The sequence below is a fragment of the Podarcis pityusensis genome (genome assembly GCF_964106645.2).
Source record: "Podarcis pityusensis genome assembly, chromosome: 2".
NCBI lineage: Eukaryota > Metazoa > Chordata > Lepidosauria > Squamata > Lacertidae > Podarcis > Podarcis pityusensis.
Genome location: NC_138029.1, coordinates 22,694,544 through 22,720,907, shown reverse-complemented (window position 1 = coordinate 22,720,907; position 26,364 = coordinate 22,694,544). Strand labels below are relative to the sequence as shown.

The following is a 26,364-nucleotide window of genomic DNA, read 5'->3' as shown; positions in this document are numbered from 1 at the left end:
ATATGTGAACCAGATAACATTATTTGCTTTGCTTCAGACAAACCTTGATGATAAGGCAAGGTTTTTTTCTTGGCTTAGCAGTTGTGGTTTGTTTGAGTGAAACAGTGATCCCTGGTTTGGACATAACAGCTATGCCAGGGTTTGGAGTTTGTTTTCTGTGCATGCTAGCAGGGAGGAGCAAAGTAGGTGCAATTGGTTGGTACGTGGTTAGATATGGTGACATGTGAATGCTGCCATTGAAGGAACAAAAACTTTTTTAAAATGTTGCAGTCATAAAAACTAACCTGCCACGTTCAAGCAGGCCTTAGCCATGAGGCTTCAAAAGGAGATGTTTAAAGTCAACCTTGGGTATTATTTTTTTAAAAAAAATCAAGATAAAGCAGTTTTTGTGACCCTTTCAGGAAAAGAAACTGGAAAAAACTGCCCTGGTCATTGCTCAAGTTCAGTTTTGAGCTGTCTTTCTAACCTGAACAGCTTATTTCTTCCCAGATGAGATGTTTCTGTCCCTAATCTGTTCACCAAGGCAACTTGCAAAGTCAGTTGGTTACTTGCCTTGAGCAATGCCTTGAGTATTATTTGAGCTCTTGAATTCCACAGAGCCACTACCTATTTTCTTCTTTTAAACACTTGATAAGTCACCAGCATGTTCTCTTTCCTTTCTTATTTTTTTTTTATTTAAACCAGTTGTTTCAAACAAATACTTTAGGCCATGGTTCTTCTTTCTCTTGTTCCATTCAGTTGCCTTTGTTTGAACATCCAGATTAATCTTAATTATGCCATATGCCAGGATGGGCAATGTATGGCCAGTGTGCAGAACATCCAGGTGAATTTTGCTTGGCTCTTCTAGCTTCTAGTAAGGTCAATAATCTCAGTTCTCTGGATGTTGTTCCTTATGTAGCCAAAATGCTACTAGAGGGAAGGTATCAACAGGCTTGGGAATACCCACAGTTTCAGAAGTTTTTTTGGGTTTTTTTAAAGCTTGGGAGATGAGAAACCTCCTGGTAAGTTTCCTCTGGAGGTGGGGTGTGGAATGGAGTACCCTGGAAAGGGCATGGCTGGCTGGTTCGGACCTGAATTCAAAACAGCAACATGTTGTTGCAGATCCCCTTTGTTCCTTTCCTAAAACATCTCTCTCACCCTTATTGTTTCTGACAGCAACTCAAAAACATGGGATACTTATGTATCCTAAAGATTCAGAATTAAAAAGGCTGATTGTAAACTGCTGTGGGGCTTGCTTGTTTGTTTGTTTGTTACAATTAAGCATTATATAACTTACGAAATAAATAAAAAGAACCCCTCAATTTGTAGGAGGGGAGATATCTTCAGAATTTTAAAGTTCATGGTTTTACGAGTAAAATGGTACCTCGGGTTACTTTACCTTACGAGTAAAGTGGTACCTCGGGTTACAGACGCTTCAGGTTACTTACGCTTCAGGTTACAGACTCCGCTAACCCAGAAATAGTACCTCGGGTTAAGAACTTTACTTCAGGATTAGAACAGAAATCATGCGGCGACAGCGGGAGGCCCCATTAGCTAAAGTGGTACCTCAGGTTAAGAACAGTTTCAGGTTAAGAACGGACCTCCAGAACGAATTACGTTCTTAACCCGAGGTACCACTGTACTTTGGACGTTGGCCAAGGTCAGATCTATTGAGGGTGTTCAGGGTCTGTTCGGAAAGATTGTTGTCTAGACTGAGCCTTTTGGATCCTACTAGTTGAAAACAAGCCTAAGACTTGCATCTTCAGTTCCACTATTAAGGAACTGTGGGAATGTAACATAATACAAGCAAAAAATATTTGGTAATCCTTCATCATTGTCATGCATCAGTGAAATTTGTACTGCCATGGACGTGCTTGAGATTTGAAGAGCCTAAAAGGCAGCAACAAAAAACAGACAAAGTACTGTTCCTCTGTCACACTATTTTGGAACGATCGTCAGCTTGAATGTGTGGGCCCTGGGCTGGGTTGTCCTCTGCTTTAGGATGGGTTGAGGCACCATTTGAGATGTGTGTTTAAGAAAAGAAAAGGAAAAAGAGGAAAGGTGGGGGCAAAGAAAAAGACCTGCAGAAAGAGGCGGGCATATGACTAGCTAAAAATTACCGTATTTTTTGCTCTATAGGATGCACTTTTTCCCTCCTAAAAAGCAAGGGAAAATTTGTGTGCGTACTATGGAGCGAATGCGGGGGGAGGCAGGTGGGAAAAGCCCCCCACCTCCCAGAAAAGCCAGGAGAAGCCGTGCAGCCCTTTTAAAGAGTGCGCGGCTTCTGCCGGTTTTGCGGGAGGTGGGGGCTTTTGCGAGAGGTGAGGGAATTTCCCCACCTCCTAGAAAAGCCAGCAGAAGCCGCGCAGCCCCTTTAAAGAGCACACGGCTTCTGCGGGAGGTGGGGGAATTCCCCCACCTCCTGCAAAAGCAGGAAGAAGGTCTGGGAGAAGCTGCTCCCAGAGCTGGGGGGGGGGGGGATCATATTTTTTTCCCCTTGCTTTCCCCCTCTGAGAACTAGGTGCGCCCTATGGTCAGGTGCGCCCTATGGAGCGAAAAATACGGTAAATGGATCCTCAGATTGGGGGTCCAGATGGGTGCTTGGTCTGAAAGTGATAAAAAAAAACCCACTAATGCATAAAGCTATATCCTACACTTCCGTGTACGTATGTGAAAACAGTGCCTGTACAATAATGCATGTCAAAGACCTGGCTGCCTGTTCTGCCTTGTGTACACATGGTGGAAAAACAAACAAACACAGTAGGCGATAGGTTGCTGCTGTTTGGGCACATGGCAAAACAGACGTTTGTGGTATCCTACCGAGATTAAATGTGCCTTTATAAAAGTTGTTTGGCAAGCAGGAATTGAACAGGGATGGCATTAGCTACTGGTGTGGAGATCCAGTAATGGGAGGAAACATGAACAGCTAAGCTTTGCCAGCAAAAGGTGGCAGCCCTGATTATGCAGAAGAGATTGCCTGGCACAAAGCAGTCCGGAGCCTGCCTGTAAGAGGCCTGCCTGTTCTTATTTCTTTGCTCTTGCATCATTTTGTTTGCTTGAGGAGGAAGCTGATCTAAAAACGTTTGTAGCAGCAGATATTGTTTGCTTGTAGACCTGTTGTTGTTTTTTTAATTCACTGTACTTACTGCTTTAATCTGCTGAGGCCAGGGTTTTCTGTTAAAAATCTCTTATTTCTAAATTTTTCCAAACACTTAAAATTATTCCAGGCAGGTGAGGATGCAGCCGTGTGCCTGTCTTCTGTGTGTTTTCCACTTAACAGGCAATAGAAGGAGAGAGAAAACACTTCAGGCTTGTACAGCTATTGAATGAAAGCACTAGTGGAAACATATGCCTGTTTACTTGGAAGTAAGTCCTATCCTTTCAGTGGGACTTACTCCAAGTAAGTGTGCATTAGATGTAATCCTTAAACAATTTGCGTGTGCGCACGTGCACACACACACATTTTTATTTCCCTTCCCCCTCAAACTTATGTGACAAATACATTTTTAGCGCCCAAAGCTTTTTCAGAAGCACAGGTCAGAGGCGATAATGTTTCTGAGGAGTAGTTGCTGGAAACCACAGGAGGGGACAGTGCTCAGATCCTGCTTTGTGGGGCTTCCTGTAGGCATCTGGTTGGCCATTGTGAGATCCAGGTGGTGGTTTAGATGGGCCTCTGGCCCGATCCTGCACTGTTCTTCTTGCATTCTTAAATTCGCTTCAACACACTGGGGTCCTTTTGTGATCCTGTGGCATTGCTCTTTCTGTGAGCAGCTGATAGTGGAATTAAAATAACACCATATTCCCCATTATATTCCCCAGGCACAAGATCCTAATACAGTGGTACCTCGGGTTACATACGCTTCAGGTTACAGACTCCGCTAACCCAGAAATAGTACCTCGGGTTAAGAACTTTGCTTCAGGATGAGAACAGAAATTGTGCTCTGGCGGCGCGGCAGCAGCGGGAGGCCCCATTAGCTAAAGTGGTGCTTCAGGTTAAGAACAGTTTCAGGTTAAGTACGGACCTCCGGAATGAATTAAGTACTTAACCCGAGGTACCACTGTATATGTGTAGCAAGTTCATTTTCAGCTTCTCTCCGCTCTTGGCTCTTTAATTAGTGGTTTCCTTCCTGCAACTTTCTTTTAAAGTGGCTTATGTCCCTTAGCTGAGGAGAAACATGGGAAAACACTAAAAAAAAAAAAAGTAGACTGGCAATGATGAGATAAACGGTTGCCCATTCTGAAAGAAACTGCTACAGTCAGAAAGAGGAACTGAGCGCTATTCACAAAGCATCCCTCTCTCCAAGTCTTATCTCTTGAAATGATCTTCAATGCAGGTGATATTTTGCCCTCACACTTATCATGTCTCCATCAGCTCTCTGTCTTCTTGAACATTACAATGCATCTATTACTCCGTGACAAGGGAACAGATCCTTAAGTTTCTGGGAACTTTAGTGGAGTCAAGGGCCATACAGTGATACCTCGGGTTACATACGCTTCAGGTTACATACGCTCCAGGTTACAGACTCCGCTAACCCAAAAATAGTACCTCAGGTTAAGAACTTTGCTTCAGGATGAGAACAGAAATCGCGCAGCAGCAGCGGCGTGGCGGCAGCGGGAGGCCCCATTAGCTAAAGTGGTGCTTTAGGTTAAGAACAGTTTCAGGTTAAGAACGGACCTCCGGAATGAATTAAGTTCTTAACCTGAGGTACCACTGTACAGTGCAATCAGCATAATGGGGCCTTCTGCTGCCGCTGCATCACCGAAGCACAATTTCTGTTCTCATCCTGAAGCAAAGTTCTTAACCCGAGGTACTATTTCTGGGTTAGCGGAATCTGTAACCTGAAGCGTATGTAACCTGAAGTGTCTGTAACCCGAGGTACCACTGTAATTTGCAATAATAAGATAAGCAAAGACAGGTTCCAGCTCCAAAAAACTTTCAACTGTTTTTTAATGGTACATAATAGGGGAAGGGGCAAAAGTGATAAAATAGTTGAGTAGGTGGGACGAAATGAGACAAGCTAAGAAATGATACGTGTGAACAGTGAGCTGGATGGGGGGGGGGGGACTTTCCAAACTCAGAAACATTCAAGTGGTATATCAAGGCCCACATTATACCCAGGCCGCTGCCCAGCCTTTCCTTCTTGGGTCTTGTTATTATTGGGACTTGGTTCCTGCAAACCTGTAATCTCCTCGACAGGTGAAGCAGGTGACGGCAGCTTTATCATAGACTACAGGCTTGATATGAGGTCAGGATGTTGAATTGCTTTCACCTCAACTTTTTTCTGTTTTTGTTTCTGCAGATCCTGTACTTCAGGTGCCTCTACATGTGGAAGAGTAAGTCTGCTCTCTTTCTTTCTCACCCCTCCGCCCCTGATTCCTGCAGATACAAACCTGGACAAGTCGTCCAGGCAAGCGCTTTATAGTTACAGGGGTGGTCAGTGAATTAGCCCAGGTAGCTGATGCAAAGATCCCAGTTCAGTAAGATGAATAATGTGCTTGCAAACGATAGTATATGAATGCACGAGGGAAAGATGTTTCCAGTCCATTCCATCCTCAGAATCTCCCTTTGCCGAACTCCGCAGAGGAAGTGGGGAGACTCCAGAACTCTAGAAGGGATCAGAAGGCTGCTTTTGCCGTAATCTGGTATTTTTGGATTACCAGTCAAATATTTACACTAGGAAAGGGAGACAAATTCAGCCCTTGTTCCATTCACTTAGCCCACAAACAAACAAACTTACTTTGTCTTCCCAATAGACTGTGAGTTAGGTAGAAAAGGTTTCTTCTTGCAAAGTGATTTTCAGTTGTGCAAGGGGGTCACAGTTGTCTCTGATTTCCGTTTATTTCCTCTTTGCCAGTGCAGCCCTAATACTTCCCACACTGTTTCTGAGGTTCCACTGACCCCCCAGGACAGGCTTTGTGGGGAAAGGGGCAAAAGACCAAAGTGGAAGAGAGATGTGGGAAAGCCTCATTCTGCAAGCACTTTCATAGTTCTTAGCCCTAGGCTTCTAAAAATCCTTGGCCATATTTCCATTTTAAGTAGGTTGCCTGGGCCTGTTTAGCAGCTTGTTCCGAGCATATTAATTTGGAAGCAAGTTTCATTGTCTTCTAAGTGAGCACACTTAGTTATTGTGCTGTAAAAGTGATTTTTGAGTTGCATTTCATTACAAAGATGCCGGGAAGCCTTATGCTGACATTGTGCTTTCCAGAATATTATTTTATTTAAACGAATGCCCTACAGCTAGCTGATCTCGCCAGCTTTTTACTTGGCCTGTGGCCATACTTTTAACTAAATCAGAAATTAACACACTGGGAGGTTTTTTAGTGACTTAACTCTATGCTAAAAGAAAATTCACCAGTTCAATTTCTGCACGTCAGGCTGCTGTTAAAGCCAGCAGCGCAAGACGAGTAAAACATGTTAACTTACAGTAAGTGTGGGTTGTTTTGATGTCAGTTAGGAGCAGCGTTATTGCAAACATTCCCTAGAACTAAAATATAACCTGGCTTGTCCAAAATGTAGTCACCCTTATAAGAATATTGTGGTGGAGAACAATATGGTCTCTCAAGACCAGGGCTCCGTATTGCCATGGAAAGTATTCTAAGATTTAATTTTCAAGATGGCAAAACCTACTGCCAACCAGTTTCCAAACATACTTAACATTTTAAAAATGGGGTTTTTGCAAACAGAAACCTGTGTGTACCAATTCCAAATTGTGACTGTAACTAAGCTGTCATCATCAAGTTATTTCATGTAACCTGACTTGGTAATTGAAGTCAATGGTGCTATTCAGATATAACAAATTTCAGAATGATAAACCATGGCTTTACCCTGGTGGAAACAGGTGTTCACATGCTTCCTTCTCCCTTCTGCTGTGCACCTTATTTCCAGACTTAATCCAGTTTCCTATGATGTCCAAACAGGGAAATAGCGGCCACTTGTTCTCTCCTCCCTTCTCTTTTGATCTGAAATCTGATATTTCCATACTTTCCTGTGACATTTGGGCAATCCCTACAAGCCAGGATATCAAACCAGAATTTGATCCTGGTTTGATATCCAAGTTTATGGAGAAATCTTAAACCATAATCTCTCCATTCAAGATTTCCCCATAAACTTGGATATCAAACCAGAATCAAATTCTGGTTTGATATCCTGGCTTGTAGGGATTGCCCAAACCACAATTTAAGAAGGGTGGCTTACAGCATCGTCAAATTGATTGTATTAATCATCGCAGCAATAACTAAAACCATTTACATAGCACAGCAGACAAAACAAATTCGGTTAAACACCAGATTACCTTCTCCCCAAAGCCAGAATGAACAAATGCACCTTTAACATTTTCACAGTGGGCAAGGCAGATACAATTCCCCCCTCCCTTTTGGTTACCCTTTCCTATACGGAGGTACCTCGGAAGTCAAACGGAATCTGTTCAACTTCCAAAACGTTTGGAAACCAAGGCACGGCTTCTGATTGGCTGCAAGAACATCCTGCAGCCAATCGGAAGCTGCGTTGGATGTTCAGGTTCCAAAGAACGTTCACAATCTGGAACACTCACTGCCAGGTTTGCAGCTTTGGGGAGCCAAAACGTTTGACTCACAAGATCCAAGGTACGACTGCAGTCTTTTACAGAATGTCCAAGATATTTATCTTTGAAGCACAAAGTTGAGTCCTGTCTGGCATAGGTAGCTGGGAGAAGGGACTGTGCTTCGTCAGGGTGCAAGGCGAGGGCTGCCATTTTTCATGCCCTGCCTGCATTAACAAAACAAACACAATAGCATGTGGGCTGCACTCAGAGCCGGCCCACCCATTAGGCAGGATCGGGCGGCACCCGCAAGGGGCAGCACCCCTGTTCTGCCACCCAGTGTTGTCGCTGGTTTCCCCTGGCCTCTAATGGTAGAGAAGGACTGGTGGCAAAGCTCTGTGGGAATACCAGCCATCCTGCCAGGTCGGCTGGGGGGCGGCACTCCGCTTCTCAGCTTTGCTGCCAGGGTGGTTGTGGAGCTCCCCCCGCCCCGCCCTGGCAGTGTGGCAGGTGCTGAAACACCTTGGGCTGCCCCCAGCTGGGCTAAACCCTTTCCTTCTGGAGTTCTAGCATTTTTGCTTTTTGTTCTACTTGGGTGATGTTTTTCATACAGGAGAGCATTCAAAATGGCATCCTTCGATCTGAAGTTGTGCAGCCTTGCTCTGCACCCCAGAACTCTTATCATTTTCTCTAGTTGCATGTCGAGATTAGGGCTTCCCCCCCTTTTAAAATCAGTCGTTAGAATTCTACTTTACTCTAATTATTCAGGTGAGAATAAAGACCCTTGGCCATAAAGTGCATTTAGATTTGTACTTTTCTATCAGCTAACAAATTACAGCCCTTTGTGGTACTAGATCTGAAGATTTATGGAAACAGCAATGTACATACTTAAAATAAAGGAATGTTTTCAGGAAGGAGCACTGAAGACTGGAACAGAGTCATTAAACTAACATCAATGGAAAGGTGGCACGTTACTTGCAAAATGACTGTGTTTATCCTGTCCCACATGGGACTGGATCTCTGGTGATTTCATGTGCTGTGCCGAGTTAAAAAAACACACACCACATTTTACTTTCCCCCCCTAAAGAGAGAGAGAGAAGTAGCTGCCTTCACCAGGAAGCAAAAACTGAATATTGTTGTCCTCGCCCCCGATGCACAATATTAATTGCTGTTTTAATAACTTCTTAAGTCCTAGACCAGCCTTTCTTCCCGATCCGAATGATGGAAGTCTGTACACGCTTGGTGGCAAGAATAATGAAGGCTTGACCGTACGTATAACCTAATCGGACAATAGCTGCATTGTTTCAATAGAATAAGACACGGCGACACAAGCCATGCTTTCTTTTAGCACACTCAAAGGCTATCCCTGCTGCTCAGAGCATGTCTTTCTGCCAGCCTTGATTTTTTTAAAAAGTAACTCTGCAGAAAGAAGCCTTCCTATCCTTTACCTATACCTATCTTTATTCCAGTGCATGCAAACAAATCTAGTCTTGTGGTTGAAAGTTTTCCCATTCTGGTTCAGGGGCCAAGGATGTCATAGTTCACCAATTCATACATAACTGCAAACTTGAGATTTGCCTGAACTTGGAAGTTCGATGGGAAAATTGGAACAGGCTGGGATGGGAGTAAGAAAGGGCAGGAAGAATTGTAAGCCTAGTTGTCCTTTGGTGTTACGTGAGAATCAGCCTTGTGTAGCAAAAGGTAAAAGATGCATCGTATGCAAACATAACCAGGGAGTGTGGCGTTCTTTGTTCAAATAAGGAACAGACCCACAGACAAATCTACTTACTATTCCTCTGGGCAGCAGACGTATCTATCGATAGTCACGTCGTGCAGAGATTTAGGCAGTTCTTGCACTTACCAGAATCATGTCCTACTTTGGCAATTAGCTAATGAGATTGTCAAGTTTTGGCGCCAACTTTGGGAACCTGTTTCCAAGAATTGATACACCCACATCATAGTGCCAGCTTTTCTGGATTCCCAGACACTTGCTGCAAGAGCAGGAAGGAACCCAACCCTTTACGGAGTTCATTGTGAGCTTCATGAACATGTTTCTGACTTTATAATATGTCTAGTTTACGGGAGTCTTATCAGACACTTTGGATAATTTTTCAGTTGTATTACACATGCAGCAATTTGCAAGAGATTAACCAGTTCTTGGGCACTTAATTATAGCCTTAAGGAATCACACTGTTCAAGCAACCTTGTCAAGAACTACAACTTATTCCAGGAATACCTGGGTCCCTTATTTTGTATTGCTTCCAGTATTAATTTCAGTACATGCTGCCTCTGTAGTTCTTTCCAAATAGACGGAGTGTTAAACAGCCATGATCAGACACCCTTACAGGCACTCGTTGCATAGTTGCTTCAGAGCTGCAGTTTTTTGTGATGAAATAAAAGAGATAAATAATGGCTTCGGGTGAGTTTCTTTTCCTCAATCTGTTACAACTTCCTCAATATAGCTGCAACAAATAAATACTTTCTCTCGCATGAACCAAAAAACACAGAGAGGGAGCAAAATGTCCTGCATGCACAAGGCAATCCCTGGTATTGCCAGGGCTGCTTGTTGTTAAGAACCAGGTAGAAAGACGTCTCTCTGTCCAAGAGTCTCTGCAAGGGCTACATGAGCAATGGAGCTGGCATATGGCAGTGGCTTGTGTTCCCGATGCACCCGTTGTTTTTTGTGTAGGTGGCAGACTTTTCCTGAATATTCTTTCTTTTGATCTCTTCTGCCCTTTTGAACGTTGATAAAAGTTACCGTATTTTTTGCACCATAACACTCACTTTTTTCCTCCTTGAAAGTAAGGGGAAATGTCTGTGCGTGTTATGGAGGGAATGCCTACGGGTGGCGGGGGGGATCTGCTGCAGTTGTGAGCAGAGGATCCATGGTTCCCCTTCCTTCCCTCCTCCGTGGCTCGCTTTGAAACAGCAAAGTGGGAGAAGAGCCGCTGAGTGGGGAGGAGAGATGGACAGAGAGCCTGCTTCTTTAAAGGAGCAAAGCGGGAGAGGAGAGGAGCCTTCTCCACTTATACCGCTCTTCTTCATTATTAGCAGCATCCTTCTCCACCCACCCCATGCGTGCTCCTTGTCCCTTGAGTGCTTTTCCTTCCCTCCCCACTTAAAACGTGGTTACAAAGCACAGATCCACATGGATCCTCAGGATTTTTGCACTGGGTCACCCCAAATTCACCATCAGATCACATGTCTGTGGCCACAGCATGAACCACAACAATCATACATCCACTGTTTCATTTAGAATATTTTTTTTCTTGTTTTCCTCCTCTAAAAACTACGTGCGTGTTATGGTCTGGTGCGTGTTATAGAGCGAAAAATACGGTACATAGTGGGAAGATAATGCAGTCTGCTGTTGATGTGTACTGCTAGGCACAAGAAAGGATTCTTACCCTTCTCACAAGCATGGGAGTTGACTGAAGTGGCTATGCACCTTTAATGCTTTGAGGATGCATTTTTTTAAAAAGCGTGTGTGCATGCACACGCACACAGAGATGTTGGAGTTGCAAATTCTTGAGTTTTTGTAGGGTTACCCTACGTCCGAAATTTCCCAGAAATAGCCGGCAATCAGCCGTTGGAGACAAGTGTGGATGGAAATCGCTGAAACGTCAACCTGTGTCGGCACTGTCGTTCATTTTCTCTCTCTCTTGAGATTTTGCAAAAAAACAAACACACAACTCAACAACTTTGGGCAAAACTCTAACAACTTTTCTTTCTGGATTTTTCACTTTTTGAAATAATGGCAACCCTAGTCGTCCCCCCCCCCCCCCATTATGATTAGAAATAAAATCTCTTGAGTAAAAATTGGGGAGAGGTGAGGCTGGTGTGAGAATAAGGATGCCGCAAGCCTACAAAACACCTCATTTTCACCTATGAAATGTTGGAGGGTATGCTTTAGCTCAGTGCAGGCGTTCAGATCCTACATTGATCAGGATTGTGCTACTCTGCCCTTACTGCCTGTGGCAGAAGTGCCAGTCTGTCTGGCACCCCTTTGTTGGGCTTCATGTTTCCATAGTGGCTTACATGCGTGGAGCCCAACACATGTCATTCTGCTGCACAGACTTAATAATAATAATAATAATAATAATAATAATAAATTTTATTTATACCCTGCCCCTCCTGGCCAAAGCCAGGCTCAGGGCGGCTAACACCAATAAAATCACAGTAATAACATAATAAGAGAAAAAGAGAGAGAGAGAAAGAAAAGAAGGAAAAAAAACCCAATTTAAAATACAGGTTAAAATGCAATTTAAAATGCAGCCTCATTTTAAAAGTAGCCCTTAGATCAAAACCATAAGGGGAGGGAAACATAAGGGTCAGACTGAGTCCAAACCAAAGGCCAGGCAGAACAGCTCTGTCTTGCAGGCCATGCAGAAAGATGTCAAGTCCCGTAGGGCCCTAGTCTCTTGTGGCGGAGCGTTCCATCAAGTCGGGGCCAGTACTGAAAAGGCCCTGGCCCTAGTTGAGACTACTTGAGTGATGGCCATATGCCCTAGGCACCTAGATACATGAACCCTATCCTAAGAGTATCTGTTGGAGCCTTGGCAGGGGGTTGGTGGTGATGACCCTCAGGACGCCTTCCAGATGTGCCGTTCTATGATTCTGTGAGTGCAGCATCAGTGCTCTCAAGATCTCCTTGCTGCACGTCGGACATGAACTTCTGCAATAAAATAAGAATATCAAAATCAACGCAGAAGGGAGTGAGCCCTGGCTCCCACCTCTCTCTCAGGACCAGAGAGATGTCAGATTTGGTTGGTCGGTGTGGTAGAGGAAACATCAGACACGGACTGAGGAGATCAAGGTTCTTTGGGCTGGTCTGCCTCTTAGTCTAACGTACACTGTGAGGATAAAATGGTGAGGAGGGAAAACGTGATCCTTTTTAAAAAAAACACAAATACTTAAAAGTCAGTCTGTGTTTCTGTGGTACTAAAATGCATTTATATCTGGCTGTTTTCTGCTCATTGTTCCATATTAGTATACTATGTGTTGGGGCTTCGTGGGAGCAAGTGGCGCCTAAATTGTCACCGTTACCCCGTCCCCCTTCTTGTAAAAAATGCACATTTGAACGTTTAGGAGGGAGAGAAAGGGGGGGGGGAGATAACATCTGTTTCTCTTTCCTGTGGTATTTCTCAAAATGGAGACCCAGATTCTATCTAGGACATGTGAGCCGTGTTGCAATATGTAATAGCGTTGGGTGTGGGGAGAGAATAGCAGACCTTCCATTTTCAATAACGGAGTGGAACTAAGGGGACTAAGGAACATCATCGAGCTCTTCCTTCAGAAGCAATTGCCATCTCTGAATTTTTATGTTTGAACTTGAAGCGATGATATGTTGTTGTAGCAATGGAAAGGTATCCAGGTCACAGCTTCACCGATGCAAGCCTATTGTCGTGTCATATGACGCAGGGTACATGCAGATCGCAGATAAGCCCAAATAGCCCTGACGTACATTAATCTGCCAGAGCAGGCAAACCCCTAAACTCCTTCAACCCTAGAACGACAACACGCTTAGAAATGGCGTTCGCTGCTGATTTCTTGTTATCTTGCAAATCTCGGTCAATGCTGAATATGAAATTAAGATGGCTAAAGTGAATATTTCTATTCCAGAAACTGCCATTCACCATTCCCGAGCTAGTTCAAGCATCTCCTTGCCGCAGTTCAGATGGAATTCTGTACATGGGTAAGGCTCCACTTGCTTCCTAAAAGTTAACTTGAGTGCATTTTAGGACACTGTCACAGACGTTGTTGCATGGAAATACTTCCCCTCTTCCAGCTCTTCTATCCCCATCGGTATTTTCTGGTATTTACGCCTAGCTTTTGATTCCTTAGGGATGCGGGTGGCGCTGTGGGTTAAACCACAGAGCCTAGGACTTGCCGATCAGAAGGTTGGCGGTTCGAATCCCCGCAACGGGGTGAGCTCCCGTTGCTCGGTCCCTGCTCCTGCCAACCTAGCAGTTCGAAAGCATGTCAAAGTGCAAGTAGATAAATAGGTACCGCTCCGGCGGGAAGGTAAACGGCACTGCTCTGGTTCGCCAGAAGCGGCTTAGTCATGCTGGCCATGTAACCCGGAAGCTGAAGATGAGCGCCACAACCCCAGAGTCGGCCACGACTGGACCTAATGGTCAGGGGCCCCTTTACCTTTTACCTTTGATTCCTTATGACCACACAAAAGCACCTGTGACACACTGTTTTGTCCCTGGTCTTTTTAAACGTGTTTGTGTGTATATAATCTCTTTCATGCTCAAAATAGACCTCTGTCTTAGCCAGACCACCCAGAGCTATCTCCATGTAGGTTTCGGATAGCTGGGTTTAATTTTACGTTCTGCACATTGACTGGAGTCACAGACAACAGCCCTTGCCAGTTCCTTGAGTAGTTTTGCATGGCTAGCATGCATCATTAAGCTCTGATAGGGCTCCTTGCTTGCCCAAGTGGAATTACAGAGTGATATGTGCTCCGCCTACTTTTGCTTCTGGCCCCACCCACCACCAGCGATGTTGCCCCTAGAAGGTTGCCTAGAAAGGAACGTGACCTCCAGCTCTACCATAAAGCACACTGTGCTGTAAAAGCAATGTTCTGAGTAGCCAGTTGCTGGTTGGCAGGAAACAGAGGAACGGGGTGTTTTCAGAATTGATTTTAGCAGTACTAAAATGCTGATATTTCCCATTTAGGAAAGAAGCAAGACAGCTGGTATGTGGTGGACCTCATGACAGGGGAAAAACAGCAGACCTTAACTTCTTCATTTGCCGAAAGCCTGTGTCCGTCTACATCTCTCCTGTATCTTGGTCGAACAGGTAACACACACACACACACACACACACACACTCAAAAACCCTCTCCCCTGCTTCAAAGGTAGCTTTTGAAAGCCAAGCCAGCCAGACCTGAAAGGAATAAGCTCATCGTAATGAAGTTTATTTAACATATCTAGATGAAGGCTTCATGCTAAAAAATCATTAACTTTCACCTAACAATGGGACTGTGCCGTTTGCATGCATTCGACGGAGTTTACAATGGCTGCTCGCCCTTTGGTGGATTGTTCATCATTTTATTTTATTCAGGCAGAAACGAGTTATCCCACGTCATCCACAAACTAATTGGGTCTTGTCAAAATGGCTGTTGAACAAGGCCAGGGAGGATCCATTTGGCCCAGCATCCTCTTGGCCACAGTGGCCCACCCCCTGCAGCTGGGAACCTGTGAAGGCAGTGGTAGCCCCCTGCCCACTTGTATCTGGTGTTATTCATGGGCAGGGACGCAGGTGGCGCTGTGGTCTAAACCACTGAGCCTCTTGGGCTTTCCGATCGGAAGGTCGGCGGTTCGAATCTCTGCGACAGACTGAGCTCCCATTGCTCTGTCCCAGTTCCTGCCAACCTAGCAGTTCGAAAGCACGCCAGTGCAAGTAGATAAATATGTACCACTGCAGCAGGAAGGTAAACGGTGTTTCTGCACTCTCTGATTTCCGTCACGGTGTTCTGTTGCACCAGAAGTGGTTTAGTCATGCTGGCCACACCACCCGGAAAGCTGTCTGCAGACAAACGCTGGCTCCCTCAGCCTGAAAAGTGAGATGAGCACCGCAACCCCATAGTCACCTTTGACTGGACTTAACTGTCCAGGGGTCCTTTACCTTTACCTTTTTTACCTTATTAATAGGCTGCCTCTTAGCCTGGAGGTCCAATGTAGCTTGTCATTACTTCAGTCCATTTCTAGAAAGTAAAGAGGCGAGTCTGGCTGGCCACAAGGGGTGTGGGATGGGAGGGAGCAGCAATAACTTTTCTTGAGCGCCTGAATGTTGGTGGCTTGTACTTACCTGGAAATCTGCTAAGAATGGAGTGAGCTAGGAAGACGGGCTCATAGCTCAGTCTTAACGGCACGTATTTTGAATGCTGGTTGCAGGTTCAATCCCTACAGGCATCACCTGTTTTTTAAAAAAGAAAGAACAGGTGACAGGTGATAGCAAAGACTTCTCTGTCCCTGCCTGAGATCTCAGGGGAGCTGTTGCCAGTCAGAGGAGACAATAGAAGGACTGATAGTCTGACATGATATAAAGCTAACTTCCTGTGTTCCAAGGACCCTCAGCAGGCCATTTTGCAGAGAGGGCACCTCAAGTATGTTATTTTGCTGGGTGTGGGAGCCAAAACGCCTGCATGTTCCTGTCTGAACGTGGCCTTTGGTCTTTGAACTCGATAGCGTTTTTCAGTAGTGCAAGATCCTGTCTTGTAACCATATCATTAGTCATAGCGCAGAAGCCAGGAGCTCCTCAACCCGCAGTCTCAGAAACTGGAAAATACGCTTTGAAGGTTGCAGGAGGTGCCGGTCAGCCATGATCTGTGAGATTCTAGCTTGTAAGACAGATACTAGTCCATATTCAGAGGCAGGCATGTAGTTTCATGAACTGGAAAAAAAGTCTATAATCAGAAATTGAGCAGCAAATTATAAGAGGAGTCAGATTTTCTTTTCAAAACACTGCAGGATGGGTGTTTAAATCAGCTAATCATGGGGAGGAAATTTGCAAAAAAATACAATGATGTTAAGATATCCGCATACTTTGTTTTGAGGAACCTCTGGCAAGAGAGGTGGGTGCTTGGTTTTGTTTGACACAGTATGAATTGAAATTTTGGGATTATTATTTTTTTAACAGAGTACACCATCACCATGTATGATACCAAGAGTAAGGAGCTACGATGGAACGCCACGTACTTTGACTACGCAGCCACCTTGCCTGATGAAGACGTCCAATATAGTAAGACCTGGGGTTCTAATTTCAGGCTGAAATGCTAATACTGTACATTTCCCATAACTATGAGTTCGCAAAGGCTTTGTGTGATTGCTTGCATCTCTTTCCCTTGCAGAAATGTCCCACTTTGCATCTAACGGAGATGGACTGGTGGTCACTGTGGACAGCGAGTCAGGCGATGTCTTGTGGATCCAGAATTATGGCTCCCCTGTTGTGGCCTTTTATATCTGGCAGCGGGAAGGGTTGTGGAAAGTGATGCATACAAATGTGGGCATCGAGACCCTGCGCTATCTCACCTTCATGTCTGGCGAAGTTGGACGCATCACTAAGTGGAAGTATCCTTTTCCCAAAGAAACAGAGGCCAAAAGCAAATTGATGTGAGTATAATTTCTGCCCCTTCTAAATGGTATTATTTAAAAAACGTGTTTATTGTGTCAGGTCAACTTGGATATTATCTAGCATGGAATTAAAACGTGCTTTCACTGTGGTCTCCCATTTCCTGCAAGTAAATAAATAATAATAATTGTACACTTCGCTTCTGCAGATTATGTAACGAAATCACCCTATATTAAATAATTTGCATGTTCACAGAGGGCTTTTCCAAATGATTGTTTTACTGTCAATCTTTATTTTTTTTAGTGCCGGACTGCTTCAGTACCCAGCCACCCCAAAAATACAATCCAAACAGATATCCAAGATGTGATGGGTGTAATGGGATATTCCTGAAACCGAAATCATTCATTTGATTTCTGTTTGAGGAATATCTTGTGTATCAGCAGCCTTCTAGCAAAATCCCTGCTCCATACCCCTGGGCTGCTTTTTGTGAATGTTCCCCTCCCCTGCCCTTTAATTATATTGGTAGACTCTTGCTTCTCCTTTGCCATAGTGTATTTCTTCCCTGTTCTTACAATAATGACTGTGATCCAAAGACTTGCTTCAGGGACCCCAATTTCCACCACATTGATCCATGTGCAACATCTCATAGTGACTGGGAGGTGTTGGGGGTGCTGAAATGAGATAGGCAGATCCACAGGAATCCAGGTCAATTTCTTAAAATCAGCCAATTACCTTACTTAGCGATAGCATAGCTCCCCCCCCCCCCCAGCAAGGAATATATTTCACTATTATTCCTGTACTGGAACAAGAACCATTATAGGTTTGTTTGGTTATTTGTCATCTGGGAAGGCCTGGAGTGACAGGAGATCAGGATATACGAACGTTTAAGTAAAGAAAATAAGAGGACTGGAGTTGTATGTTTGTTTTTACAATACGCCATAAAAAACAACACGGAAGTCGGTTCTTAAACCAAGGTGTGCTTTCCCATAGCAGTGCAGGACTCAATTTACAAATGGAACACACTCAACAGGAAGCGAAACATGTTCTTATTCCAAGGCAAAGTTCACAAACCAAAACACCTACTTCCGGGTTTGCAGCGTTCTTTATCCAAGTTTTTCATAAACTAAGCTGTTCTTAAACCAAGGTACCACTGTATATGTATGGCGACACCTTTGTCTCTCAACCGTTTCGGGTTCACCCGAAAATAAGTATAGAAGTACAGTCATACCTTGGAAGTCAAATGGAATTTGATCCAGAAGTCCATTCAACTTCCAAAACGTGCGAAAACCAAAGCACAGCTTCTGATTGGCTGCAGGAAGCTCCTGCAGCCAATCAGAAGCCACAGAAGCTCCGTCGGATGTTCGACTTCCAAGAGAATGTTTGAAAACCAGAACACTCACTTACGGGTTTTGATCGTTTGTGAGCCGATTTTTTCGGGAGCCAAGACGTTTGAGATCCAAGGTACGACTATATCTTAAATAAAGAAGTAAACGGCAGGCTTTGTAATATTTTCTTCCTGACTCCCTTCTAGGCCAACCCTCTACGTAGGGAAATACTCTACGGGCTTGTATGCATCGCCATCGATGGTTCACGAAGGAGTGGCTATTATGGTAAGTTGGGCAAGAGGCCTCACCTTTAGGAAGGACAATTTCCAGAATCTGGAATCCAGATGCAAAAAAACAGAGAAAGGAACCTGAGCTCTTTTCCTGCATTTCTTCGCAATAGGAATTCATAATCTGTCGGTATCTGTCTTGGGTGTGAAATGGTTTTTAATTAATCAGTCCCATTGGGATGTTATCATTGGAAGTGATTACAAAAATGAAACGAATGAATAGATGCCTTAGGGTGAAATTTATTTATTTATTTAATCATTTGTCCCAATTGTGGGAAAATATTTTATTCGTGTAAATGACAAGAGTCAAAGGCTTATTTTGTTCAAAGAAAAAAAGAATAAGCAAGCTACATGAGTTCAGCAAGCAGATAAGAGTAATTCTGGCCATTTTAAATAGGGGGGAAGCAGAAAAAGACTCTGGTAAATTGTTTATTTATTTTAAGGCATTTATAAACTGTTTAATCATTAGCAATTCTAAGCAGTGTACGTGAAATTGAACCATACAGAGAATTAAAACAATACAAAGTCATCCTCAAACCGAAGATTGACTTAAAATGCCTGCTGGAATAAGGAAGTCTTTTGTCATGTTCAGATCTCATTCGGGAGCAAGTTCCACAAGTTTGGTCTAGATGCAATATCTGTGGCAACCATGGTTTCACTTTAATGACAAAAAGTAAATGGATTTGCATTATTTTCCTTTGATAATTGCTCTCCAAACCTTAATCTATTAAAAGTATTTTAGCAGTTTCATCAGTGAAGCCCTTCCTGTACAAGACTCAGAAACTGTCTTTGTCTTATCCCATAATTAGCATGGCTAAAGTACTTCTTTGCAATGCCCAGCCTTGAATTAATGACCCAAATAAAATACATGAAATTACCTTCTGAGCAGCTTACCGTATGTCAACAACAGAGGCGCCTTTATGGCCCGTGTTCTTTGAGCTCATTGTTTGCCTGAAACATCTGTTAATATGTTAAAAATCGGCTTGAACATCTGTGGTATAAAATGAACACCCAATAAAATTTAAAAATTTCTTGTTATCTTTTTAAGTGTGACATTACTGCATTCAAAGAACAGGAAGTCATTGCACAATTTCCCTCCCTCTCTCTTTCTCTCTAGCCCCGGGGAAGTCCCATACCGCTGATTGAGGGTCCCAAAACACACGGAGTAACAATTGAAGAGTGTGTTATCACCCCCAGTACAGATCTGAAGTTTTCATCCGGATTTAAACAGAAGAACAGTTTGCGCTATTTGAGGAATCACTGGCTTTTAATAGGTATCAGGAAGTAAACATCAGAATTTTTTTCTGTGTTGCACTGCCCTCTGGTGGACAGAATTCAAATTTTAAGATGCAGATTATATCCTCAGATTTATTTAAGGGTTTGATTTAAGAATTTACCAGGGGATATGCAAAATGCAAATTCTTGGTTTTAAATATTCAGTCGTTCCTTGCTCATACCATAAGATATCATGAGCAAGAACTTAAGAACTAAAAAATTAATGAGCAGGCATTTTGCAAATCCATTAATTTACAAGTTAACACACCATTTTACGGGAATAGTTTTTGGATGTATGAAGCTTGCAGTTGTATAGCTTGCAGCCCATCGCTGCAAGACATGATAGTGGATTAGGTAAAGGTAAAATACATACCAAAGTTTAATACGTACTGGTACATAGTTAACTGTAGGAAATTCTCAACTACATCACGAATTACTCACTAATATGCCCTCAGTCGGCAGAGCATCTTAATCTCAGGGTTGTGGGTTCAATACATGTGTTGGGGAAAAGATTCCTTCTTTGCAGGGGTTTGGACCAGGTGACGCTTCCAGCCCTACGATTCTATGGCCATTAGCTTTAGAAAGCTATTAAATTCATAAAGGATGTGTTTATCCAACTAGCAGGCTAGTGATAGCTAAATGGTCCCCTATATCAGAGCTGGGAAGCCTTTTGCAACCTAAGGGCCACCTTCCCTTCAGGGAAACCTCCCAAGGGCCACATACCAATAGTGGGCAGGGCCAAAGGCAAAATTTCAAAGAACTAGTTTCTGCATTTGACTAGGGATAAGTTTCCATATTTATGCCTGCCTGTGCCCTCCACCCAGATTGGCAAGAGGCAGTATCGGACTTGACGGGTGCATTCAAGCCAAGCTTGGGGAGTGTAGCAGGGCCAGTGAGGCCATCTTTTCCTCCTGGGAATAACAGAAAGCACGTTCTTGTTTCCAGGGCACCACGAAACACCGTTATCGGCCCCAACAAAGATCCTGGAGAAATTCCCAAGCAATTTGCCAAAGCGGCACGAAAATGTGATCCCGGCAGATTCGGACAAAGCTGCTTTTGAAGAGGTTGGTGAATAAACGAGGTCTCGTTTAACGGCGTCATTAGGAAAGTGTCATCACAGAATACATTCCACGTTGTGTAAAACGTATGCGCGTGAATGAGGTGGGGGAGACAGGATTTGCATGAGATTCCTCAGTCATGTGCGTGCAAATTGCAGGATGCGCTTTTTTGTTGAGATTGGGTGGGGGGAATCGTCCATTAGTTTTTCCAGTCAGGTGTGTTTCTCGCTTAGATGTTCGCCATGCTGCAAAGGAACAAGGTGCACACATCGGCCTCTGTTTCTGTTGCTCTGCGACAATATCTCATTCAAAATACGACCTTTACGTTCTCCCCAAACCAGGAAGTTTGTGGGTCTCCCAGCTGGGAGCAGTGTGAAGGCTGTAGTTTAGATGCGATGTTCTTTCAGAGGCAGCGGGGGAACTTGTACACCCTGTTCCTTCCTAGGTGGGTAACGTTCAAAGCCACTCAGTACAAACTCATTAGTGTGAGTTCGTGGGCTTTGTGAACAGCACAAGAACACCTGATGCAGCAGTATAGCTAAAGCTAAGCAGGCGTGGAAGATCTTGGCCCCTTAGATGGGAGAACACAGGGAGCCCCATTTAAGAAAGGAGTATTAATATATATATATATATAATGTTTTATATTTAAATAAATGCAACAGTGAGTTTATTGAGAAACATGGCCAAACTGCTTCAAAAGCAGGACCAGGGAAGTTCATAGGAAATAAGCTCTAAAGGATGGCAGACTTGTTTCCTTGTTTTATTTCTATCTGCTTAATAGTGAAAATCGTGTTTGCATGGCTATCTTGGGTCGGAATCATGTCTTTAAAAAGCATGAATCAGTTCTTGATATATTTGCTTAGAAACACTGAGCACTGTGCAATTTCTAGCCACTTTTTATTCACTCCCCACCACCCCGGATCTTTTAAGGGTTGAAAATTTGTTTTGTATTCATTTTCATGTTCCATTTTGGTATGTAAACTGCCTTGGGGGAGGGTTTTGCCCTGAAAGGTGGCATAGAAACATTAAAAATAGACCTTTGCCTAATTGTACGTTGTTAACTTTGCAAGCCATTATCCTTCTTGACAAGTGCCCTTTTTGTAAGCAGCTGGGCTTCCATGGAAGCCCCTTGAACTAATGCCGTCTTTGGTTCTCTCAGGCAATCAATATGGGTGGCAGTTCCAGCAAGGACTTGCCTCCTCCCATTTCGGAGAATGCTGGAGAGACCCCCAGCCAGACGCCACCTCGACCAGAGGCTCCCGTCGATTCCATACTCAAGGACACGGCTACCGTCATCCTGAGCACTTTCCTGCTTGTTGGCTGGATAGCCTTTGTCATCACGTATCCAATGGTAATTGGCCAGTTTGCAGCATGCTAGTCTTGTGAATCAATAAGAAGGGCCGGCGTTGTTGGTGCAGAGCATGGACATTTTGAGGTCGTTTTTTATTAAACAGAGATTTATGCCCTCCCAAACATGACCTCAGTAAGTCCTGATGGCAACTAGCAACGTAATCTTTAAAATAACCCATGGGGTACAAGAGAGTAATGCACATTTATATATTAATTTTATAAACAGCTTTCTTAAAAGTCTGCACTCCAAGAACTGGTCCTTAGTTAAGTCAGGGATATCTTTGTTCTGTATCAAATACAGTGGTACTTCGGTTTTTGAACGTAATCCATTCTAGAAGACCATTTGACTTCCGAAATGTTCGGAAACCGAGGCACAAAGGGCGGTCTGCAAATTCAATAGAGAAAATTGGGGGGGAAACCTCAGCGGAAGCTGTTCGTCTTCCGAGGCGCGTTCGAAAATGGAAGCATTTACTTTTGGGTTTGGGGCATTCAAAAACCGAAACGTTAGAAAACCGAGTTGATTGTTTGGGAATACCCCATGCTATTTGGAGGGACAAAGATAAATAGCTACATCTAAGTGTGGGGTTGGGAAATTGCTTGAAGCTCCATGTCAGCTGCTTCCCACAAAAGTGCATGTTTTTATTTCAAAGTAATGCATTTTAAATTAATTGCACTATGAATTTCCTGTTTGTTGACACTGTATGAAACCAGCGTTCCATGGTTGGAAGCTGTGAAAATTAAAGCTGTTAATGTTGAAGCTAACCGTGAGTTGTATCCAGAGTGCCCCTCTGCTCATGGGAAGCTCCTTGCCCTGTAAGAGGGGATGGGGTGATTTTTTGCAAATTCTCCTTTCTCCTGCAGCCTTCCACACTGTTCCAAAGGGCGCACCCAATTCTCTGGAGATTAGGGGAAGTGTGTGGGGGGGTGCACAGAGATGGAGGAATCAGCAGAAATTCTGTTCACGGAAACCTCTGCTTGATTAAAAACCCTACCATGAATGGAGGGATACAATTGGATACAACCCAAAGCCACAAAACAAGTACCGTATTTTTCACTCCGTAAGACACATCTGATCATAAGACGCACCTAGTTTTTAGAGGAGGAAAACAGGGGGGGAAATATTCTGAATCAAATGTTGTACTAAATTATTTAATAAACTACCGGTATATCAGAGGGAGAGGGAGAGGGACAGGAGCTGTATGTTTCTTTAGCGTGCGCACTCAAGGAGCGACGAGCGGGGAGGCAGCAGGCCCTGAACGGACCCGACACAGGAACCCCAGCAGCCTCCTCTCGTGTAAGCAGCTCATCTCCCGCTTTGCTGCTTTAAAGCGAGCTGAGCTGGGAAGGAGGGAGGGAAGGAGAGTCCGTCTGTCCATCCCTCCTCCGCGGCTCGCTTTGAAGCAACAAAGCTGGACAGGAGCCGCTTACACCAGTGTAAGCGACTCCTCTCCTGCTTTGCTGCTTCAAAGCAAGCCACGGAGGAGGGAAGGAAGGGGAGCCATGGATCCTCTGCTTGCGACTGCAGTGGGATCCCGCCACCATCCGTAGGCATTCACTCCATAAGGCACACAGAGGAGGAAAAAAGTGTGTCTTATGGAGCGAAAAATACAGTAAACATTAAATGCAAGAAAAGCAGCAGTTGGAGAGTCACAAAATAAAGTTTAATTTCCCTCCATATTCCTCCCCCCACCCCACCTTAAGAGTGTGCATAATCAGCAACAGCGACAACATCAGCAATTCCAGAAACAGCTGGAGGAGAAGATACAGCTGTTGCAGCAGCAGCCTTTCAATCCTCCCATTGACTTGCCCCCCGAGGCAGAATTCCTGGATGGCTCCTGCGTCAGGCCAGAGAGCTCGGCCACCAGCTCACCAAACATGTCTCCAAAAGCATCCAACCACTCTGCCTATTCCAACGTCTCCGCTTCTGATGTCGGGAGCTGCCTTTCCACGGAGCAAGAAGAAGGTGATAAAAACCAAACTTAACCTTTTCTTGTAGATTCAGGCTGTGTACACATTGCCAGCTTAAAGTGCAGCTAGGTTGTTCCCCGCCCCCATTCAGATAGGAAAAATGGATCAAGACACAGTATTTCATAATCAACCATAGGATAGATATTGATTGTGGCTAATGTTGCAAGTGCACCAATCCCCGAACCAGCAGTTTGGATCCAGACTAAATGGGGAGGGTATACACAGCCTAAGAATGTAAGACCACACTTCTACCAAGGTTTAAGCAAGCCTGGATGGAGAGATGTCAACAGCCCTCTGTCCCCAGCCTATTTCAGGATCAGGCGTAGAGATTATTATTTTTAATGAATCTTTTGAAAGTTTGGACATACATGAATTAGCATACATCTATTCCTTCAATGGGACGCGGGTGGCGCTGTGGGTTAAACCACAGAGCCTAGGATTTGCCAATCAGAAGGTCAGCAGTTCGAATCCCCATGATGGGATGAGCTCCCATTGCTCGGTCCCGGCTCCTGCCAACCTAGCAGTTCAAAAGCACGTCAAAGTGCAAGTAGATAAATAGGTACCGCTCCAGCGGGAAGGTAAACGGCGTTTCCGTGCGTTGCTCTGGTTCGCCAGAAGTGGCTTGGTCATGCTGGCCACATGATCCGGAAGCTGTACGCCGGCTCCCTGGGCCAATAAAGCGAGATGAGCGCCGCAACCCCGGAGTCGGCCACGACTGGACCCTTTACCTTTTTATTCCTTCAATGAAGTTGGTTCAGTTCACCTTGTATGACACCGAGGACTACCTAATCACAGTGTCAGTCTTGGGAACTTTTCTAGACAATCCTTGTATTGTATCCCAGTGCCCAAAAGCTAGGACAGACAGCACATTCCCGGTTTAGTTTTTGGCAAGCAACCAGCTGGAAGAGAGCTCCGCAGTTATGGGACAGACACTGAGCACCTTTCTCCATGTGCCTCCATTGCGGAGACTGGTACACAGGTGGTACCGTCAGTTGGCATTAGAGATTTCAGCAGAATGTCAAGGAGAAAGATGCAAGAATTGCTCATCCTCCCATCAACATATGCAGTAACAACTCCTGTCAGGTGAAGGTTGGGTGAAGGATAAGAACATTGTTATGGCAATGCAATTGTTGGTCTTTGCTGTTACCCCTATAGACTGATTACACAGCTTAGTGTGCAACATAAATGAGGCCAGATAGCTCAGTTGGTAGACTGTGAGATTCTTAATCCCAGGGTTGTAGGTTTGAGCCCCACATTGAATGAAAGATTCCTGCATTAACAGGGGGCTGGACTAGATTGGGGTCACTTCGACAATTCTATTATTGCAACTGGTGTTGCTAAATCTGAATACTTCTTTGTTTTAAAAGAAACCAGTTAAGTCCTTAAAGGTAAAGGTAAAGGGATCCCTAGCCATTAGGTCCAGTCATGGCTGACTCTGGGGTTGCATCGCTCATATCGCTTTATTGGCCGAGGGAGCCAGCATACAGCTTCCGGGTCATGTGGCCAGCATGGCTAAGCCACTTAGTCTGGTGAACCAGAGCAGCGCATGGAAACGCCGTTTACCTTCCTGCCAGAGTGGTACCTATTTATCTACTTGCACTCTGACGTGCTTTCCAACTGCTAGGTTGGCAGGAGCAGGGACCGAGCAACAGGATCTCACCCTGTCGTGGGGATTCGAACCGCCGACCTTCTGATCGGCAAGTCCTGATCGGCTCAGTGGTTTAACTCACAGTGCCACCCGTGTCCCTCCTTAAGGACCCGTTAAGTCCTTCAAGTACCCTAAATGTCTTCCCTTCCTTTCATGGTGAGCCTTTAAGTGCCACGTGAGAATATGTGCCTAAAAGGTGCCATGGGTATGTTCATTCCCCCCCTTTCCTCTCCGCCCTTCTCCAGATGAAAACATGGCCACTATAGCAGTTGGAAAGATTTCGTTCAACCCGAAGGATGTGCTTGGACATGGAGCTGAGGGAACCATTGTTTACAGGTAAAGCACCAGATATGAATGCTGTACACCAGAGGCAAAGGCTTCTTCCAGACTGTTGCTATACTGTGGGAGGGATTCGATTGCATTCTGACAAATTCAGGTTGTTCCACCATTAGAGTAGACTTGGTGTTCTTGCAAAGCTAGCTTTTTTTAAAAAAAAGTAAAAGTAAAAAAGACGACTCTTTGCAGTAAGGCAAATGCACTGGCAAGTATAATATAACAATTTCTTCTTGACGCAAAGTCACGTGACCTCCCCACAAGCCAATTGAAATGAATGCCCGGTAAACTGTTGATGTTGCATAAGTTTCCCACCAGCTTTGTGCAAACAAATTGGGATGTGGCTGCTCAATAAACAGGTTGCCTGGAAGCACTTGAGGGGTGCTTATTAAGCCAGTGTCTGTGGTTCTTTTCCTGAGTGTGTGTTGGAAGAAACAGCTCTTATTATCTAGAGAGCCAGTGTGGTATAGTGATTAAGAGCAGTGGACTGGTAATCTGGTGAACCGGGTTTGCGTCCCTGCTCCTCCACATGCAGCTGCTGGGTGA

General features: G+C 44.4%; 1 protein-coding gene across 1 annotated transcript in view; it reads left to right on the top strand.

Moving 5' to 3' along the window:
- The window catches only part of ERN1 (endoplasmic reticulum to nucleus signaling 1), a 62,253-nt gene that overhangs the window by 26,222 nt on the left and 9,667 nt on the right, over positions 1 to 26,364 (top strand). Inside the window, exons 3-14 of the mRNA XM_080994462.1 lie at positions 5,280 to 5,313; positions 8,686 to 8,764; positions 13,116 to 13,188; positions 14,178 to 14,300; positions 16,143 to 16,244; positions 16,354 to 16,615; positions 18,106 to 18,184; positions 19,304 to 19,460; positions 20,407 to 20,525; positions 21,679 to 21,870; positions 23,571 to 23,832; positions 25,731 to 25,821. Coding sequence (XP_080850588.1) covers positions 5,280 to 5,313; positions 8,686 to 8,764; positions 13,116 to 13,188; positions 14,178 to 14,300; positions 16,143 to 16,244; positions 16,354 to 16,615; positions 18,106 to 18,184; positions 19,304 to 19,460; positions 20,407 to 20,525; positions 21,679 to 21,870; positions 23,571 to 23,832; positions 25,731 to 25,821 — 1,573 coding nt within the window. The remainder of the gene's footprint in view (positions 1 to 5,279; positions 5,314 to 8,685; positions 8,765 to 13,115; positions 13,189 to 14,177; positions 14,301 to 16,142; positions 16,245 to 16,353; positions 16,616 to 18,105; positions 18,185 to 19,303; positions 19,461 to 20,406; positions 20,526 to 21,678; positions 21,871 to 23,570; positions 23,833 to 25,730; positions 25,822 to 26,364) is intronic.